Here is a 20,581-nt window from a genome sequence, read left to right on the forward strand (position 1 = left end):
TTTTTTTTAATAATAATTGTGAATCTTAGTCATTGATAAAATCGTGAATGATTAAGATTAAAATAAAAAGTCATGTGATTATTTTAATTGTTCATGCGACATTTGTAATCATGATCATCCTTGTATAGTTGTATGATCAAAATTTAATCTTATTATATTAAAACTTCTTTTACTTGATACATCCCAATATATATACAAATGTTTTGAAAATCAAACCAACAAAAAATTGAATTCAACGATTCAAGATTTGATAATTAAATTGTGGTTTAAGTATTTGTTCTCGAACTTGACTATTATTAAAACTAATACTATTTTTAAACTATATATATATATATATAGCCTTATTCATTTTATTTAATATATTTTTTTGTATTATAAAATTCAATATATTTTCTATTGAAATTATTGTTTAATAATAATAAATATAATTTTTAAATTTATTACTTTATATTTACGGATGAGTTGGGTAGGAGTAGAAAATCGGTCAAATGAAGGGATAAGAATTTAAATTTTAATTGAGGGTGGGAGTGAGGAAGATAATATTGTGGAATTTGAGGGTCATAAAAGACATTAAAACCAAATCTCCACCCAAACCTTATAATGCAATGAATGTATGGATCACATATCTCTTATATATGAACACAACAATCTCTATCTTAAGGCTGAGTCTCCTACATCATATATTTGTACCATCGTTATTATCAACAAGATACGTTTCATGACTTCACCGTCGAAAAACTTTCGATACAAAAATCTCATGCACCAAGATCTACTCTAGCTAGTTCCCCAATTAAATTGTATGTCGGGTGTCATACCTACCAATCATGATATATTTTTTTAAGATAAAATAACAATAAAAAGTAGAATTGAATCTTAATAACAATTCTTTTTAATAAAAGTAAAATACTAAGATCATTTTTTAAGGGAAGAGAAAAGAGATGGAAGTCAAAACTCTTTATAAAATTTATTTTGGTCTACCTCCATTTTGAAGAGATTTGAACGGGAGGAGAGGGGAAGGAATGAAAACAACTAAAAACTCATTTAAACCTTCCCACTTCTCCTTGAACCGAACACAAATCCATTGAAAATTCATCTCCTTTTTTGAATCAAATACATCTACATTCATTTTCTCTCCCTCCCCTTCCATCCATTAAACTAATTTTCACTAATCTTGATCCAAAAGTGTAACGCCATTTGGATAAATAGTTTTATAATTTTTAAAAAGTAAGAAGTAATATTTAAACAATAGTCAAATTTTACAAAATTTAAACGTACATTAATTCTTTCATTGTTCGACCATTTAAGTTTTTACTGTTTAACAATTAGTCAAATTTTACAAAATTTAAACATATACATTGATTATTTCATTGTTTGACCATTTAAATTTTTAGCCCAGCTTTTATTTATATATAAAAATATTCACTTTCTTTATTTGATAGATTTTATTTATATCTAAAAATGATCACTTTCTTTATTTGATACATTGTAGTATTTCAAAATAAAATATTTTGCTATATCTTGCCTAGCTTGTGTAAAGCATGGACTTAATTTCCTTCGTTAAAGTAAAGATCAATAGCAATTACAAAAAATCACTACAATATTTAAAAGATATTCCATATTGCATATGCTAAATATTTTTAAAATATCAGCTCAATTAAATATTTTTTAAATATCAGTTAAACTAAATAACCATAAAAAATATGATATAACGTTATATTTTTTATTAAAAAAATATTAATCACTATATATAACATTTTAACAAAGTTACTATTGCATATTCTAAAATTTGTATTTTTTGTATTTTCTAGTCTGTTAGCCTTGATACAACACAAAACATGATATTTCATGGAGCATATGCAGCAATAGGTGGATATAATTTATCACTTAAAAGTGGTCAATATAGCATATCTTCCATTTGGGTTCAAAATGGTCCACCAACAAAACTTAATAGCATCCAGGCAGGAATCGGCGTGAGTTGCTTTTTGTTTTGTTTATGTCAAACTATATTTTTATTTCAATTTCATGGTGACATAACTTTCACTATATAATCGCTTTTTTTAACCGATTATTCGTGATTTTTTGTGTGTGTCTATATTACTCTCTATTAATATACTATTTGTACATGTTTATTGATATACAAGTTTCATCCAAGTATATATGGAGACAGTCAACTATGACTAATTGGTCATTGGACGGTATGCATATGAATTTAATACATTAGACAATTTAAAATATATATTATGATTTTGCTCAAGCTCAAATTGATACAAACATGCAGGTTGATGGTAACAGTAAAACTGGATGTTACACTCATGCTTGTCCAGGATTCGTACAAGTTAATCCAAACAAAAAATTTGCTCTTGGAGCTGTCCAATCACCTGTCAGTTCCATTGGATCATTGCACAAATGGCTTCTTGATGTCAGAATTAAACAGGTACTTTTGTACTTTTGATTATGAATGTATTCACGTGTTACACATCTCCACATATAAATTAACAATGTATATAAATAATATTATTTTTTGATATAATAAAATTATACTTAGACAAATAATATTATATTTAAGTAATTACTATTGATATTTCTATTTAGTAATTTTAAGAAGTAATATTAATTAATTAAAAAAAAATTATAATTAAATAAACAAACTAAAATATCAACTCATTATGATATAATAAGTTTTTTATATAAAAAAAAAATGGTTTGTAGACGAAAATGACAAACACCACCAATAAACTCACACATACAAAGTGCATTTCTCATATTTGAACCGCAATATCACACTAAGATGTCAAATTTAATAATATCAACATTTGCGGGTTGATTTAGGCTTCACGGATCTCTTTAAAATTTATATTATTATGAGTGGTTGATATCATTTCTAGTAACTTATTTGGTTAATTTTATTTTAATTTGCTAAATATTTGTAGGATCGAGTCACAGGTCATTGGTGGTTAATTGTTGAAGAAGAACAAATTCATGTTGGATATTGGCCTAAGACATTGTTTACTCACTTGAGCAATGGAGCATCATTGATTAGATTTGGTGGTGAAACTTATGCTCCACCTAATATGGATAATCCCCCAATGGGTAGTGGGAGACTGCCTCAAGAAGGATTTAGAAACTCAGGTTTCATAGGAAACCTAGATATTATTGATTCAAAATTTAATGAAATTGATGTAAAACCTGAGGAAATAAAAAAATATAGTGATGCTAATTCAAAGTGTTATGATTTGCGATACAATGGTTATCAAGGATCCTTCTATCGACAAGCTTTTCTTTATGGTGGACCAGGTGGATCATCATGTGGTATATGATGTATTCACAATTTTAGTAAATAAAAGTCCTAAAAATACCATTTAATAAAAATTTACTTCATATAATGGTGTCTCATTTGAAATAATTCATTCACTTTTTATTTCAATGGTTAATTCATAATAATCGTAAAAATTACCTTACATATCGTCAGAGATGAATTATTCTCATGAGTGATTAACATGCCAATTACAATCACATCAATTTTCTGCTATATTAGAATTCATTTAAGACACACATTTTAGATAATGTAATCAAAGTTGTTGCAAAGAGCATAAGAGATAGATGTTTGAGCTAAAGAATAAGCACTGCTGGTTGCCTAGTGAAAATAACTTGATAATTGTTGTACAAATCAAGTAATGATTTCCAATAGGCTCATATTCAATATGGTTTAATGACCTCTCTTATCTTGATATGAGAGTAAATAATTGAAATAGCACAATATGCATCATGACATTTTCATTGATAAAGTTTCTCTAATAATCTTTTTACAATAACATTGATAATTAGAGTTTCTTGAATAATTTTAAATTTCAGAAAAATGATCAATCCTCCAATTCAGAGTTATTCCCTCACTTCTTCCTTCTCAGCCAACAGGCAACTACGAATCGTAACCAATAATTCTTTTTATTTCTTCAACTTTATTAGAATGACAAAAATATCACAGAAAAATAACATTTAAACTATGACAAAACCCAATAACAATAAAATAGAGTTACTTAACAAAACTTTTAATGAATGAATCTAAATACACAAAAGCATAATAAATATCACTCGAAGTAGACCATATTCTACTAGTAAAAATGTAGAAGGATGTCCTACAAGAAAAGTTCCTATTCACAAAAAAACAAGAAGACATCGAATTGTTACTAATTCATCTTCAAAATCACTCGTCGAAGATTTTCAACAATATTCCCAAAGCACCCATGTAAGAGAATATTTATTTAAAATATGTACATTTGACATACACACATATATGAAATATATCAAATGAATTTTTACTTTATTTTATAATAAGAGTGAATATTAGTCATTGATAAAATCATGAATGATTAAGATTAAAATAAAAAGTCACGTGATTATTTTAACTGGTCATGTGACATTTGTAGTCATGATCATCCTTGTATAGTATAGTTGTATGGTCAAAATTTAATCTTATTATATTAAAACTTCTTTCACTCGTAACATCTCAATATATATACAAATGCTTTGAAAATCAAACCAACAAAAAATTGAATACAACGATTCAAGATTTGATAATTGAATTGTGGTTTAAGCATTTTTCCTCGAACTTGACTATTATTAAAATTAATACTATTTTTAAATTATACATACATATATATATATATATATATATATATATATATATATATAATTTTATTCATTTTATTTAATATTTTTTTATATTATAAAATTCAATATCCTTTCTATTGAAATTATTGTTTAATAATAATAAATATGATTTTTAAACTTATTATTTTATATTTATGGATGAGTTGGGTAGAAATAGGAAATCGGTCAAATGAAAGGATAAGAACTTAAATTTTAATTGGGGGTGGGAGTGAGGAGGACAATATTGTGGAATTTGAGGGTCATAAAAGACATTAAAACCAAATCTCCACCCAAACCTTATAATACAATGAATGTATGGATCACATCTCTCTTATATATGAACACAACAAATTTTAAAATGAACTAAAAATAAAATCTCATGTACTTAATTATCAAAAAATAAAATTTTGAAATATATTTATCAAAAAAATCTATTTTTTAAAATTACAACGTTCTCAATAAAATGTCTAAAACGGCCATAAGAAATTAAGAATAACATGTACATGTCCTTAATTATCCATGTTTTTCAGAGGTGCATAAAAGGAAGGAAAAAGAAAATAGGGTGCAAAAATGAAACCCATTCTATCTAAAACAGTTAAATTAGTGTTTATGTGCCGAAATAAACAATTGAGCCCATTCCAAAATCGAAGTCCTCCCGGAAGTAGCAACAGACATCACTACACCACCGGTCCGAACAGTCTTCATCTTCCAACTCTGAAATGACGACGGGTTCATCATCTTCTTCAATAATGGACAATCTCTTCCAACGCACTCTCGACAATCTCATCAAATCCATGCGTCTTCAACTAGTTAACGAATCAACCTTCATCTCTAAATCAATCGAAGACATTCGTCGCGAAATCAAATCAACCGATCCTCAAACAAAATCCACCGCACTCGAAAAACTCACCTACCTCTCCGCTATTCACGGGGTCGACATGTCATGGGCTTCATTCCACGTCGTCGAGGTAATGTCATATTCTCTCTTCTCACACAAAAAAATCGGTTACCACGCCGCGTCGATTTCCTTTCACGATTCAACTCCCGTTCTTCTTCTCATAACTAACCAGCTTCGTAAAGATCTTTCGTCTTCTCATAACTCCCGTTCTTGCTTGAAGAAGAAGAATAACAACAAAAGAGAAAAGTGTGCAGTAAGAGTAACGAGAAACAGAACACAGTCTTTTTTTTTTTTTAAATCAAATTGATATCAGAGTCGAAATCAGGTTGCACTTATATATAGATCGTGGGCTTTCTTATTGGGCCTCGGCCCATTACATAGCTCTATTAAAGACTTGAGTAAAAAACACTCAACAAAGATCTAGCTCTGTTTTTCTTTTAAAGATCAATTATATTTTCATTTTTATTCTCTATAACAAAAATACAATTTTTAATCTCTATAACATTATCTAATAAATAATTTTAATCCCTTCTAAAAAAATATATTTATTTGGCTATCAACTTAAAACAGTTGAATAATTTTATGCAAAAGTTTTTAATTAGGAATTAATTAAATAATATAAATTTTTTAAACGTAAAAAATTTAAGATAAGACCTAGAAATTGAGTATTTAATTATTTTTGTGGAAGAATTTTTTATAATATTGTTAACATGTATGTAAAAATTCATTCAAAATTACATATTAATTTAACCGGACTAAAATTACATAGATGATAATTTTGTAAGGCCTAAAAATTGTACTTCTATTTTATAAAAATTAAAATTAAATGATTGAAACTTTATAGTGACTAAAAACATATTTAACCGTTATTATTATAGTTTATCAGATGGTTGAATTATTATAGTTTTATGGTAAAAATTAAGTTTTGTAAAATTCATTGTACAAATTAATTCTATATTTTAAATTAATAAAATTTATTAATTCCTTTTTTAAGTCTGGAATGGTAAATAAATACTTGCACAATTGCAAAGTCCCGAGTTTAAACCTGAAACATAATATTCAGCCAAACAACATCAACATTTATCTGTTTAAGGTGATCTTATGAATAAATATTTATTCCTTTTATTAAAGAAAATTTATTTATTTAACCATTACTATAACAGATTATTTAATATTTCATGTGTATGAACTCACAATATGTCATTTATTTTTATTCTAAAAAATCTAAAGACGAAATTCACCCACGTAATGCAAAGAAATGAGATATTATATGTTTTAACTCAAGTCTCAACATATAAAATCAAATATCTTATCAAGTTTTACTACCTGAACTTCACTCACGAAATTTACTATACATTGTTTTACATGTCCACCTTTAAATCATGAGAACTATCGAATAGAAAAAAAAAAACTTTACAATCTAAGCAAAATACTCACACATTTGAACATAATAACCAAATAATTATTATTTTTTTTTTACAAAAAAAAAATACAAATAATTAAGCCAAAAATTACTGCTCAGTAATTTTTACCATTTTTTTTTAATCGTTGTAATGTAGGTAAATATATAAAATGGAAAATAGGTTTTTTATTCGATGTAATTTCATTTATAATTTCATATATTTGATCATTTAAAAGTGCAGTGACCAATTAATATATCAAATTATAAAAACTAAAAGTACTACAACATAGTCATTTTTCTCAATATTTATCATAAATATTAAAATAAAATAGATACGAGGAAAAAAGTTCAATTCTATTTGTTTTTTGCTGAACGTAAGTTCTTAACTAGCTACATAACTTACTTTAAAATAAAAAACTAGCTACATAATTATTCCGTGTACACAACTCAATGTTTTGTAGAAATAGTGTTTATCTACACAGATATCAACTATTGCAGGCAATTTAAAAATCCGACATATTGAACCTAAATGAGAAAGCTTGCACATTTGATGCTTGTCGTTTTTATCAACATGCTTGCCTTCAAATACATGATGCCATAGCAAGATTAATTGTAGCTATATGTACACTAAAACAGTCTTATGTGACATAATAGGAGACAACCTGAATTGATTCTTTGTTATTGCTTCCATCTCTTAGTCAGAAAATCTTCACTGCTTTTAACTTTTAGATACTCATCTATATCATATTTCAATCCTTTTGGTTTAGCTAATAATGACTGATCTTGATTACTATAAACTTTTCCAAGTTTACTAAATACATCCTTTCCGACATACTCCTGAAGGTAATCAGGACTCCAACTTCCACTACTGCTGATAGAATGGTTACTTTGATCTTTAAATTTTTCCTACGACACAATGAATTTCAATAATTTAAGTCACATAAATAGAGAAAACTAAAAACTAATTATTGTAAAATACGAGACAACAACCATCCGTACTCTTGAAAGTTTTTCAATGTCAATGACAATTATAAAATGTCTTTCTAATTTCTAGAATTTAACCTTAGAGGGTATTAAAAGCCTCCGGATTACGCATCCTATATCAGAGTTTATGATGATGATTAAACAGTTCATTGTAAAGAGTTACTGTGAAGATATGTTTATATTAATATTCAAATGGTCATGTTACTACCATGAATAATCTAAAAGAGATCACAAATGCCTTTCCTTTGTAAACAATTAAATAGTTCAGTGATAACCTGAGTGGAACTTGCAGTTGCACTATTCGGAGTCGATGTCAAAAGTGTCTTATTCAGGTTTGTCATAGGAGAAGAAGGGCTATTGTTTGTCTCCCATTGCAACCATGGTAATGTAATCCCATCCATCAAAACAGGAAGAGGTCTAGGCATTTCAAACAACTTGATAATTGTTGTACAAATCAACTAATGATTTTCAATCATTAACAATAGGCTCATATGCAATATGGTAAAATGTTTATAAAAATCTTGATAATAGAGTAAATCATAGAAAAAGCATAAATGCATCATGACATTTTTATTGATAAAGTTTCTCGAATAATAATTAATATAATAATTAATTACAAATAATTTTATTTAAATTACCACACTAACTCCCAATACAAATCTTAAAATAAACTAAGCAATAATTATTTGTCTACATATTGGACAAACTTTATCGCGTGCTCCTATTAGGTATACATCTGAACTTTACTCTTTTGAAAAATGAGAGCATAGATTATGTCACAGAAAAGTTACAATATTAAGAGCTTTGGAGAATGAAAAATATTTTCCATCTGCTAAAAGATTGAGGTGGTCTAGGGAAAGGTGCAAACCCGCAATTCATCTGGATTTGTATCTTCCTCGCGGTGAAATATTGGTGGGGATAAAGTGGAGGCCCTTGATTTCACCGCCGCCTAAAAGTGAAAGTTTCGTTAGAAAGTAGGGAAGTTTTCGGTGCACAAGACTAGGGTGCAATTATTGTGTGCTCATGCATGAATGCATGAAAGGGAAACATAAAAACAAGCAAAATTACATAATAAAACTAGTTCACATTTCACATACTAGATCCGTTTCCATTTGCCTCAATTCTTTCCGCACTGCTTTGTGCAATCCATTAGCCATGTCAGTGAGTCCAACCTGAAGATTTTTAAAAACAAGAAGATTAGAAGTGAAAATCATAAAATTCAGACACTACTTGCACAACTGTAATTCACCAACCTTCTTCTGCACATGAACTGCTCGCAGTTTCTCACTTCCACTTTTTTTTAAGTAAGCACCTGCTCCTTCATCGTCAGTTAGAACTGAAGAATGACTCTGAAAATTCATAGTCACAATCACAGGTTAACTAAAATACAATGTGCGTGATAAAATGAGAATAACTTAACTAGACAGCAAAGATGTCAAATCCATTATCCATATTCATAAGGGTATGTTGCACTTTCACCTCTATCTATTGCCCCCATCCGAAATGAAATATAAACAAAAATGATAGCTGAAAAGTTGATGTAACTAGTTAAAAATTAAGATCAGTTACATCAATTATTCGGCTACTCTTTTTGCTTATATTTCATTCCAGAGTAGTATTTTTTTTTATTCCTTTGCATCTTCTCAACATAAAATATTACTACTACAAGCTTTCGCAGCGAGACAAACAAATATATTTAACAACGGGATCCAGACAGCTATCATACTTACAGAGTAGCCATCATATGATCTCAAATCCTTGTGATTAAGGGACTTTCTCAACACTTGTCTTTGATCCAAAGCAGCTGGATTGTGCATTAGCTTGTTCCCAATATCATTATTTATTAGATTTGCCCGACTTTTAGAATTTTGAGAACGATCCAAGTCACTCTGTATCATACAAGATACACACATAAATACATCATACTCTCTCTGATCACTATTTTAAACAAATAAAACATGTCTAAGATCATGGATACTATTATAAGCAAAAGTAAACTACTTTTGAACTATTTAATGTTATTATTCTTAATATACTCTTCCTTTAATTCAAAATTATTTAATGCAGATAGTTGAGTACTTAACATTAAAAGTGAAATGGGCGAGTTTTTCTACTAAATATCAAAAATGTCAATTTAGTAAATTTGACAACTTATGTTTTACATAAAAACTAGAAAATTAATTTAACTTAATTGAATTTCTTAATCATCGTGAAAACAATTTTTTTTTCTTATAATAATGATAGGAGGGAGTAGTATTTTAAAATTGAATGTGCTTAAGGGAACCATAACAAATTTAGTTGGAGGTCAAACACCCATGTGGGGAGGGTGATTACATTCTAAAGTGAAAATAAAGCTGCCTGGTTGGGATTTGATCCAAAACCAAGTAGTGTCATGAGTCCTAGTAGCCACCTATATTCAAAACAAATTGTGTCTTTCTCTCGTTGACAAGATAGAATCAGGTCCAGATCTATTTTCTCAAGAGTAATACCAGCAACATACTACTATGTACTACTGTGTAAAATTCATGCATATTCCAGAGTCACAGTCCTATTGTTTGTTTAGAGAGACATATTTACTAAGTGGAGGAAAGCACAGTTCTCTTTTTTAATCATTACTCCTTAAAAAAATAAAATATTCACTCAATCACCAGGTTCCAATAGTCCAAGTAAATGCAGCTTGTCAGTAACCGAATCCAGCCCATCCATTAGTTAGTTAGATGCTTCTTGTTAATTAGTGGTTAATTAGCTTTTCTTCTGTTATGCTTAACATTATGCCAGTGACTAAATTTATATACTTAACAAACATTATACTATTATTTTTTCTTTATTTCAATGCATTCTTAAACTTTCTCTTTTCTCTAAATCTGATCATACACTCTTTGCAGGAAACTTCAATTGAAAAAATGATCGTCACATAATAACACAAACATATTACTAACTAAAATGCACATTGAAATTCGAATAATAATTAATATAAAAATTAATTACAAATAATTTTATTTAAATCACCGTACTAACTCCCAATACAAATCTTAAAATAAACTAAGCAATAATTATTTGTCTACATATTGGACAAACTTTATCGCGTGCTCCTATTAGGTACGTGGATACACAATCTTTGTGAAATACATGTCCACATGGTAAACTGTACAATATGTTATTATTTTCAAAATCTTCCATACATATTGTACAGTCTAGTTGATTAAATGTGGTGTGGATAGATGAATTGTACAAAATTTCATCTAGAAACTCAGCCATACTCGCCATAATTTCTACTGACTCACTAGATTCTATCGGTTCGACAAGTTCTATCGGTTCGACAAATTCTATCGGTTCAACCGTTTGTAATGGTGGACTGGTTTGACGAGATTTATACCAGTCAACCAACCAAGGTAAAACAAATAATAAAAATAAAACAAATACAAAAATTGCTATGATAATCATAAGTAATACAAAATGAGCATGGGAAATGGTATCTTGGTCCTTCATATTTCCTGAAGAAAAAAAACACATAAAAAATATTATCACCACCACTTACTCAAAAAATAAAAATAAAATATAAGAAATTAATTAAATATAATTTTTTTAAAGTTATATGTTTAAAATAAAAATAACAAACATGTAAACTTTAAAGTGAAATTTTAAATTACTTTTATGGAAGAGACTTTTTATATTGTTGTAAATATGTGTTCAAAAAAATTCTTTAATAATATTTATTTATATTTCAAGAGAGATTAAAAATATTTACATAATAATTATTTTAACTTTAATGAGAAAAAAATAAAAAAATATAGACAAGTAAAAGAATAAAATAAATAGATTCTTACAAGTGCGGAGAGTGGCTTGTTGATTTCCTTAGTTTATAATAAATTGAGACACATATATATAGTTGAGTAGAGCTAGTATAAAAAGAAGACTGGAGAAAAAATCATCCAAAAAGAGGCGAGCAATTTTTCATTGGAAGCCAAAGCCAAAGTTTGTCCTTTTCACCAAAAAATTTGAAGTACCCCCACGGTTAATTATGGACACACATATGCAAACATAGGTTGGATTATTCCCCTATTAAAAGCAACAAATCTTGATTTAAATAATTTTTAATCTCTTAATTACATGTGACACTCTTTAAGGGATTTCAATTTTTAATCTCTTTGTTATTAAAGCATCACGAGGATCCAATTTATTTGCTAGATCAATGAATTTCTAATTTTGGTGTTCTTTTTAAAGAAATCAAAATGGTTTCAAAAATTACAAAATAATTAAAAATATTATGATTTATTTTTTTAATTATTTGGACAAAATTGAGTACTACAAAATGTTTATTAAAATCTTTTAATAAAAATTTATATATTAATTATACTAAAATCTTTTACTTGTATTTAAATGTTATTTGATGATTTTTTTTATATCTTTTTACTTTTATTATTTATTATTTAATATAAGAAAAACCAATTTTGAAAATTGGATTATCAAATAGTTTTTTTAATTCTCTACTCAAAAACTGTTTTAAAAAATTTAATTACTAAATAGATTTTCTTTTTTTCTCATATCTAAAACTGTTTTGTGAAACAAGTATATCAAACAATTTTTCCCCTTAGTTCTATTACTTAAAACAGTTTTATCAACCAAATTTATAAAACAAATTTAAAAAACTAAAATACAAAACTGTTTCAAGCATGCATTTAATTTTAATTTTGATTCAAATGCTTATTGATTTGATTCTAAACAAAATCGTTGTTATTAATTAATAGAAAAAATAAAAAATATTTTTATTAGATTGACGAATTCATTGAAGTTATTTAGTACATAATGTAATTTCTTAATTACAAAAATCTAAGAATAAAAACAATGATAAGCCTTATTCTTAAGATCTTAATTATAAAAGAATTTTATTTAATAATTTATAATCTCTATTTGGTCAAAAAATAATTGACTGTCTCAAGCAGTCAATATATTTGCTGTCTCAATTTCTTATTATCTATTCTTTATAATACACTTAAAAAAAAAAACAAATATTAAGATCTTTTCTAGTACATTAAAAAAAACAAATATTAAGACCTTTTCAAAGGATGCATTAATATGAATTTAATAGTCTATATCTAATATACTTTTCTATATACGCATTAATCAAATCATTCATTGTATTTATAGATTTTTGTGGATTATTATTAGTTGGATGTCCATTCCAATATATTTGTTTATACAAACAATCATTTAAATAAAAATATATGGTTGTAATTTAGCAATTAATCTCCAATATATATATATATATATATATATATATTCAAATACTTATAACATTAAATTTAAATTAAACCTATAAAGCTAGCATGTTTTAGAGGCTGATATATATATATAATATAAAATTTAAATTAAACTTCTAGAGCTAGTATGTTTTACAGAACGTCGAAAAGTGTACGCTGATCATTCATACTTCAAAAAAATTAAGGGTACGGATTAGTCATTTCGACTTTAAAAATGTCAATCAATCATTTTGACTTCAAAGAAAAAACAAAGCGGACAAATCAGTTATTTGGGCTACAACAAAATATGGTGTGGGCCAGACATCTCAATTTCAAAGGAAAAATTAAAGGTGCAAGTTAATAATCTTAATTTCAAAGAAAAAATAGAGTGCAAAGATAAGTCATCTCAACTTCAAAGGAAAGATAAATGATGTGTGTCTGTCATCTCAACTTTGAATAAAATTAAGGTGTGTTTTAGTTATTTCGACTTTAAAGAAAAATAATAGGTGTTGGTCTGTCATCACGACTTCAAAAAAATAAAATAAAGAAATAAAATGTGAGAATTAGTCCTATCAATTACAAAGGGAAAATAAAGGGTGATGGCATAGTCAGCCATTCCGACATCAAATTTATACACTTCTTGAAATATTATAAATAATTTCATTGAATCAACATTTTCTTTTATTTGCATTCATGTTTTTAGCTTAATTATATTTTTGGTCCTTACAAATATACAATACTTTAATTTTAGTTCTAACAATTTTTTTTTAATACCTACAGTATAAGTTTTTTATCTTATAAGAGACGATAAAATTCAACATAATCAACTCACACAACTATGAATCTCGATTCGAATTCGAAATTTTAAATCATTATTTTTATTTCTGGTGGGTTTTTCATTTAAAAATCATTGATGTAACAAAGTTTTGACGAAGAAACATTATTGACTCACCTAATAATACTCTTGAGTTAGATTATTAATTTTATTTTTCAACAAAAACAAATTATAATTTTCTATCAACAAAAATTGAATCTCCCTCAGTCAAAAAATAAAATAAAATTGAAACCCCTTGATTGCGTTCATCTTCTTCCTTCGTCACTTCCACCAAACCAAATCACCATTTTTTAATGCAACTTCAGTATTCCAACAAAGCCACATTGTTTTCAAATCACCCTAACTTTGAAATTTTTCTAAATCTTTGAAATCGAAAAGTAAATTAGGCTCGAATATTTAAAACTTTCGAAACACAAAATTTCTAAAATTTAAAACAATCTGAAACTCTCAAAATAGAAAAATTTTCAGATTTTGTGAAACTTTTAAAATGGAATTTTTTTAGAATATTCGAAACTTTTAAAATAGAAAAAACATTCGAATATTTCAATTATTCAAAACTTTCTAAGGTTTTGAAAATTTTGTAATTTTCCATTTTTTATTAAATTATTGATATAATAATTATGTTAACTTAATTTTGCAGTGCTTAGAACCAGAGGTAGACAATTTGCTTCATTCATTTGTCGATATGATGTTGTGAGTGAAAGGTTTCCCCGCTCGTGCCTCTGATTCTAAGCAGGGCAAAATTAAGTTAACATAATTACTATGTAAATAATTTAAAAAAAAAATGGGAAATTACAAAAATTTCAAAACCTTCGAAAGTTTTGGAGATTTTTTTATTTTGAAAGGTTTAAATTTTTCAAAAGTTTCGAATTGTTTGAAAGTTTTGAAAATTTTCTATTTCGAAAGTTTTGAAAAATCTAAAAAATTTCTATTTCAAAAATTTCATATTGCTCGAAAGTTTCGAAATTCTAGAAATTTTGTAGTTTGAAAATTTTAAATATTCGAGTATCACTTACTTTTTTATTTCGAAGGTTTAGAAAAATTTAAAAGTTATGTTGATTTTTTTTAAATGTTCGAAGGGTAGTTATTTGTATGTTCCATTATTTATGCAAGATCCAACTGAACATCAACCCACATATACACATGTTCAAAAGGAAACATTTAGAAAGCTATTATTTGGCTTCACATTTATGCAGGTGTGAATAAGATCTTGTATGGGGTCCATGAGCACACTAAGGATGAGGGTGGAAACAGGTTATAAACTAATAAGGCCATGTACACACAAGGGGTTTGGAACAACCGTGTGGTTGTAGTCGATAGATGAATTCCGTAAGAGAAAGTTGTCATAATCTCGAAGGCTAGAACCATCATTGATGTCTATTGACCAATATACCCTATGCATGAGCTAAACAGTCCACCAGAGTTGTCTCTTGCAAATTTTTTAAACGGTCCATTAAAACATACCTTATCAACATATGGGTGATTGGAAAATAAAGGTTCTTCTGCTGGCTTGTCTCCTGGATCTTTTCTAGGAATGGGAGGTCTTCCACAGTCACGCTGCAAATTTAAAAATATCAAATAGAAAAAATATAATCATAATAATGCACAAATTTTGACTGATTTAAAATACAAACATACACCCTTCTGGGGGGAGAGGGGTTGAGCCTCAGTTAATAGTTTATGAAGTATCCATTGAAAAGGAATCAATGATTTTGTCAAAAGGTAAACCTTTGCTATCAATTCTTTCAAAAGGTACCAACTTCACACAAATGTTTACAAGATGAAATCCAATTGTTCAATCTGCCCCTAATTTGCTGGATTAAAATCAAAAGTTACACAGAATCCATACTTTGTAAATAATAATATCATCCAAGCATTAGCATCTGGTCAATGATTATCATAGTTTAAGTTTGACCAAAGAAATACTTCATTTTTATAAATTAGATTGGTGTGGAAAAGCATCACAATAGAGCCCAACCAAATAGATACTTCGCTGCACACAAACCTCTAGATAATATCTTGAGTAAAATATAACTAGATACCAACAAATCCTTAGAGAATAAATATACATCTGAACTTTACTCTTTTGAAAAATGAGAGCATAGATTATGTCACAGAAAAGTTACAATATTAAGAGCTTTGGAGAATGAAAAATATTTTCCATCTGCTAAAAGATTGAGGTGGTCTAGGGAAAGGTGCAAACCCGCAATTCATCTGGATTTGTATCTTCCTCGCGGTGAAATATTGGTGGGCAGTCAAATCTGTTAAAGCTGAATAATGAAAATATATGTTAAAAATTATAAAAAAAATAAAATATCAATTATAATAAAATAAATAAAATTAGAACTATGTATTATGAAGTGTAACTTATATAGAACGTTGAACATCACAATTCACAAAATACATAATCGTACATCAGATGATCTATATTTGGATCGACAAAACGCAGTTCGATTGGGAACCGGAAGCGATAAGGATCCCGCTTTGCCTACAGAGTAAAAATGTGAATGAGTTAATAAGTAGAGTGAACATTCAGGAAAAGAAATCCACATATGGCCAAACATATATATGATGGAACTATGTATATGTTATGGAATCAGTCATATAGCATAGTGTACCCTACCTACATTGCCTACGAAAAGATGCAGAAAATTTTAAAATATAGATGCATAAGAAACAACTTCAGACACATGGCATGCAACTAATGACATGGTTAAATGGTGAATTATAGTGCAAAAAGAGTAGACCTTTCTTAGTACCCAAAATAGATAAATAAAAGAAAGAGTCAGCAACCACTGAGATCAGAGGTGCCCAGGTTCGACACTTAGACCAGCATTTTAATGGATAGACTAGAGATTGGGTTCTCAGTTGGGTTAAACATAACCCCACTTGCCTGTGGACTGGGGTGAGCAATAAACCAGAAAATTGGACACCTGTTATGCCAAAAAAGTAATAACTGGGGACAGTGCCTCTGATAGGTAGGTGGAGGGTTGCCCCAGTGGTGGCACACAAGAGAGAGAAAATTCACCTTGTATAATACATTTTCAGCTAGAGTTCCTATTTCAAAACATGAGCATAACAACATGTAAAAAAGAAAATCAACACCAACTAGTTTTGTACCAATGAGTCGAAGCAGACTACAATTATGTTGTTAGGCAAGTAACAGTATAAAAGCTAGAAGATCCATCACTATGTAATCAATTAATGTAAGGTCAATATTAAGTGACAAATAGTATAGGAAATTTCCAACTAGTGACTGAAACACTCACCGTAATTTCAACAATGACTTGCATACCCACTCTTATATGATGACGAATCCAAAACCAATCATTATTCTTTATTGGAACCCACCTAGAACACATTACAATATATTATGAATTTTCCAGAAGCAAACTTGCATAAAAGTAAAAGCAAAAACAGCGACACTGAACAAGATAACAATGCTACAGAAGTAAAGCCTCTAAGTTACTAATGATAACAGTATGAAGTGCTGGTTACACAGCTGTAACAAGCAAAAGAAAATATGCAATAACCCATGGATACATATGCAGAGAAAACGTTACCTCCCAGTCAAAGAAAAAAAAGAGAGAGAGAGAGAGAGAACATTTTCAGTGTTGAATAGTTTGCAGTAACCTGGGCTACCACATGATACAAAAGAGACAGTATGTTTTGCCCCTAGTTCTAGTATATAAACAGCCAGTACTTTTATCTCAAACAAAAGAATGTGTCCAAAGTCCAAAGATTTAACCAGTCTCGAGTATGTGTGTTCTTGGTACTTGTTTTGTTACTGCCCTAGCTTTGAATGGCAATGGACCATTTCAGTGCTACTATAGATCCTTGTGAAGTTTTGTTTCCCCATTTTGAAATTGTCCCATTGTTAATTTTTGGCCCCCACGATATTGATTATGTATGCATTAAATAATCTTACACATTCTAAAATTATACTTGTCACTAAGTATTAACTTAGCAAGAATATCATTGTGGAAGCAACTCAATATTACTTGAGTAGTACTCCAGCTTCCAAAACAATGAGGAAACGGACACCCTGCACAGAAAAAGTTAAGGGAACACTTAAAAGACAGACACAGGGATTGGTAAGTACCCATCATATACACCTCCAATGTCAACAAATGCCCCTTGGTAAAGATGCAAAGTTGTCACCTTTCCCACACAAATCTGCAATAAAAAATTAAAAAAAAATTATAAGTAGTTAATGAAAAATCTAAGCATTTATGAAAAATTGAATCCCAATTCTACATATTTATTATGAACTAAGATACAGAAAAAGAGTGATTTTAATTATACGCAAGCAAATGAAGCCAAACAAAAATAGGATTATCTATTGGGTTACAAATACAGTTCTCCAATTATAGACATCATAACTGGGAAAAACCAAAAAGAAAAACAAACAATAAAGATGCAATGCAGCTATTAAAGGTAAGTTCAGTTATCCATACTTTTCCTAAACAAAATTTCCACAGTCAGCAATTGAAAAATGCAACTTTCATGTTGTCACACCAGAATTGAAAATATCACTATGCATGCCTATTGAAGACTAGCCCAGGCCTGTCATGTGAAATCAGTTTCTTCCAAGCAGCATAGAATGATACAACCCTGTATACTTGTCCAATGCACATAAAACCATAATAGTAGTAATTGAAAACAACTAGGTTGGGTATGAAATAATACTAATACTGGCATGAAACCTTAGGAACACGATACTGACAAAAAGTAAAGCATCTATTTTACACACAACAATAGTACAGTATAATCCATAATGAGTATGAACAAAGAATTGCTCAATAGCTTACTTGGCCAGGATAATAGAACGGCAGTTCGTACTGCAAAAACCATTTAAAGAAAAGTTAGCACTGTAATAGCTTTGCTTTCTCATATTCCAAAACATACCGACAAGAAAAAATAATCACGAATTCATCCATTCCTACCATGCCTTCCTTGTAGTCCTTGCCTCTTTTCCTCCTACCTGAATTGATTCTTTGTTATTGCTTCCATCTCTTAGTCAGAAAATCTTCACTGCTTTTAACTTTCAGATACTCATCTATATCATATTTCAATCCTTTTGGTTTAGCTAATAATGACTGATCTTGATTACTATAAACTTTTCCAAGTTTACTAAATACATCCTTTCCGACATACTCCTGAAGGTAATCAGGACTCCAACTTCTACTACTGCTGATAGAATGGTTACTTTGATCTTTAAATTTTTCCTACGACACAATGAATTTCAATAATTTAGGTCACATAAATAGAGAAAACTAAAAACTAATTATTGTAAAATACGAGACAACAACCATCCGTACTCTTGAAAGTTTTTCAATGTCAATGACAATAATAAAATGTCTTTCTAATTTCTAGAATTTAACCTTAGAGGGTATTAAAAGCCTCCGGATTACGCATCCTATATCAGAGTTTATGATGATGATTAAACAGTTCATTGTAAAGAGTTACTGTGAAGATATGTTTATATTAATATTCAAATGGTCATGTTACTACCATGAATAATCTAAAAGAGATCACAAATGCCTTTCCTTTGTAAACAATTAAATAGTTCAGTGATAACCTGAGTGGAACTTGCAGTTGCACTATTCGGAGTCGATGTCAAAAGTGTCTTATTCAGGTTTGTCATAGGAGAAGAAGGGCTATTGTTTGTCTCCCATTGCAACCATGGTAATGTAATCCCATCCATCAAAACAGGAAGAGGTCTAGGCATTTCAAACAACTTGATAATTGTTGTACAAATCAACTAATGATTTTCAATCATTAACAATAGGCTCATATGCAATATGGTAAAATGTTTATAAAAATCTTGATAATAGAGTAAATCATAGAAAAAGCATAAATGCATCATGACATTTTTATTGATAAAGTTTCTCGAATAATAATTAATATAATAATTAATTACAAATAATTTTATTTAAGGAAAGTTCTCTGCCTCGCTGCTCCTCAAATACAATTTCAGCTAATAAATCTTGTTTTCGTTTCTCTGACTGTAATTTTAAACAATAATAAACAAATGGTTTAATTGGGCTAGCTGTGGCTATACTCATAAACACCAGAGAAAAAAAATCAACTACAGGAGGAGGTATATTAGAACACTATGCAGTTAGCAATCACTAATTCACTACTACTAAGAATTTCACTCTACTCAACTAAAAACAAAACAAAAATGCAAATGTTAAAACATGAAGGAGACAATATATTTTATAAAAAAATTATTAACTTCTAATACCTGTTCCAATTCAGATTCATAGCTCCGTCTGACTGAAGAAACAGTCTGAATAGCATTAGAATTATCAGACAGCAACCGACCACCTGGGGATAAAGTGGAGGCCCTTGATTTCACCGCCGCCTAAAAGTGAAAGTTTCGTTAGAAAGTAGGGAAGTTTTCGGTGCACAAGACTAGGGTGCAATTATTGTGTGCTCATGCATGAATGCATGAAAGGGAAACATAAAAACAAGCAAAATTACATAATAAAACTAGTTCACATTTCACATATTAGATCCGTTTCCATTTGCCTCAATTCTTTCCGCACTGCTTTGTGCAATCCATTAGC

The 20,581-nt window shown here is 28.8% G+C and overlaps 3 protein-coding genes, 1 long non-coding RNA gene and 1 pseudogene across 4 annotated transcripts in view; 2 read left to right on the forward strand and 3 right to left on the reverse strand.

The window, feature by feature from the left end:
* Positions 1-3,317, forward strand: part of LOC101506201 (protein neprosin-like) — a 13,703-nt pseudogene extending 10,386 nt beyond the window's left edge.
* A 3,969-nt stretch (positions 3,318-7,286) lies between these two features.
* LOC113786773 (uncharacterized) lies at positions 7,287-8,351 on the reverse strand. The gene is made up of 2 exons (XR_012162917.1): positions 8,207-8,351; positions 7,287-7,853 (listed from the first exon to the last, which is right to left on the reverse strand). It is a non-coding gene; the product is annotated as an uncharacterized lncRNA (long non-coding RNA).
* Positions 8,352-8,766: 415 nt separating this feature from the next.
* LOC101506530 (uncharacterized) lies at positions 8,767-10,462 on the reverse strand. Its single transcript, XM_027334724.2, has 5 exons — positions 10,421-10,462; positions 9,662-9,820; positions 9,185-9,280; positions 9,029-9,103; positions 8,767-8,880 (listed from the first exon to the last, which is right to left on the reverse strand). Exons 1-5 carry the CDS (start codon positions 10,460-10,462, stop codon positions 8,782-8,784), a joined length of 471 nt encoding a protein of 156 aa, XP_027190525.2. The 3' UTR covers positions 8,767-8,781.
* Positions 10,463-15,368: 4,906 nt separating this feature from the next.
* On the reverse strand, positions 15,369-19,010 carry LOC101506863 (protein PLASTID TRANSCRIPTIONALLY ACTIVE 10-like). Its single transcript, XM_004500616.4, has 7 exons — positions 18,953-19,010; positions 18,818-18,847; positions 18,109-18,182; positions 17,276-17,357; positions 16,421-16,494; positions 16,210-16,276; positions 15,369-15,563 (listed from the first exon to the last, which is right to left on the reverse strand). The coding sequence occupies exons 1-7, from the start codon at positions 18,953-18,955 to the stop codon at positions 15,384-15,386; spliced, it is 510 nt and encodes a 169-aa protein (XP_004500673.4). The 5' UTR covers positions 18,956-19,010; the 3' UTR covers positions 15,369-15,383.
* A 1,444-nt stretch (positions 19,011-20,454) lies between these two features.
* Positions 20,455-20,581, forward strand: part of LOC101500452 (protein neprosin-like) — a 4,436-nt gene continuing 4,309 nt past the window's right edge. The window contains exon 1 of the mRNA XM_073368826.1: positions 20,455-20,460. Coding sequence (XP_073224927.1) covers positions 20,455-20,460 — 6 coding nt within the window. The remainder of the gene's footprint in view (positions 20,461-20,581) is intronic.

The sequence above is a fragment of the Cicer arietinum genome, chromosome 5 (genome assembly GCF_000331145.2).
Source record: "Cicer arietinum cultivar CDC Frontier isolate Library 1 chromosome 5, Cicar.CDCFrontier_v2.0, whole genome shotgun sequence".
Lineage (NCBI taxonomy): Eukaryota > Viridiplantae > Streptophyta > Magnoliopsida > Fabales > Fabaceae > Cicer > Cicer arietinum.

What these genes read in the sequence shown, in the direction of transcription:
- LOC101506863 (XM_004500616.4), bottom strand. An exon ending in CGTTCTATTATCCTGGCCAA is followed by an intron (nt 18,183 to 18,817) that starts GTAAGCTATTGA and finishes TTTTTATTGCAG; the next exon opens with ATTTGTGTGGGAAAGGTGAC. An exon ending in ATTGGAGGTGTATATGATGG is followed by an intron (nt 17,358 to 18,108) that starts GTACTTACCAAT and finishes AATGTGTTCTAG; the next exon opens with GTGGGTTCCAATAAAGAATA.
- LOC101506530 (XM_027334724.2), bottom strand. Translation starts at nt 10,462, where the DNA reads ATGCATGAATTTTACACAGTAGTACATAGTAGTATGTTGCTG. An exon ending in GATCATATGATGGCTACTCT is followed by an intron (nt 9,281 to 9,661) that starts GTAAGTATGATA and finishes ATGAATTTTCAG; the next exon opens with AGTCATTCTTCAGTTCTAAC. An exon ending in CAGTTCATGTGCAGAAGAAG is followed by an intron (nt 9,104 to 9,184) that starts GTTGGTGAATTA and finishes AAAAATCTTCAG; the next exon opens with GTTGGACTCACTGACATGGC.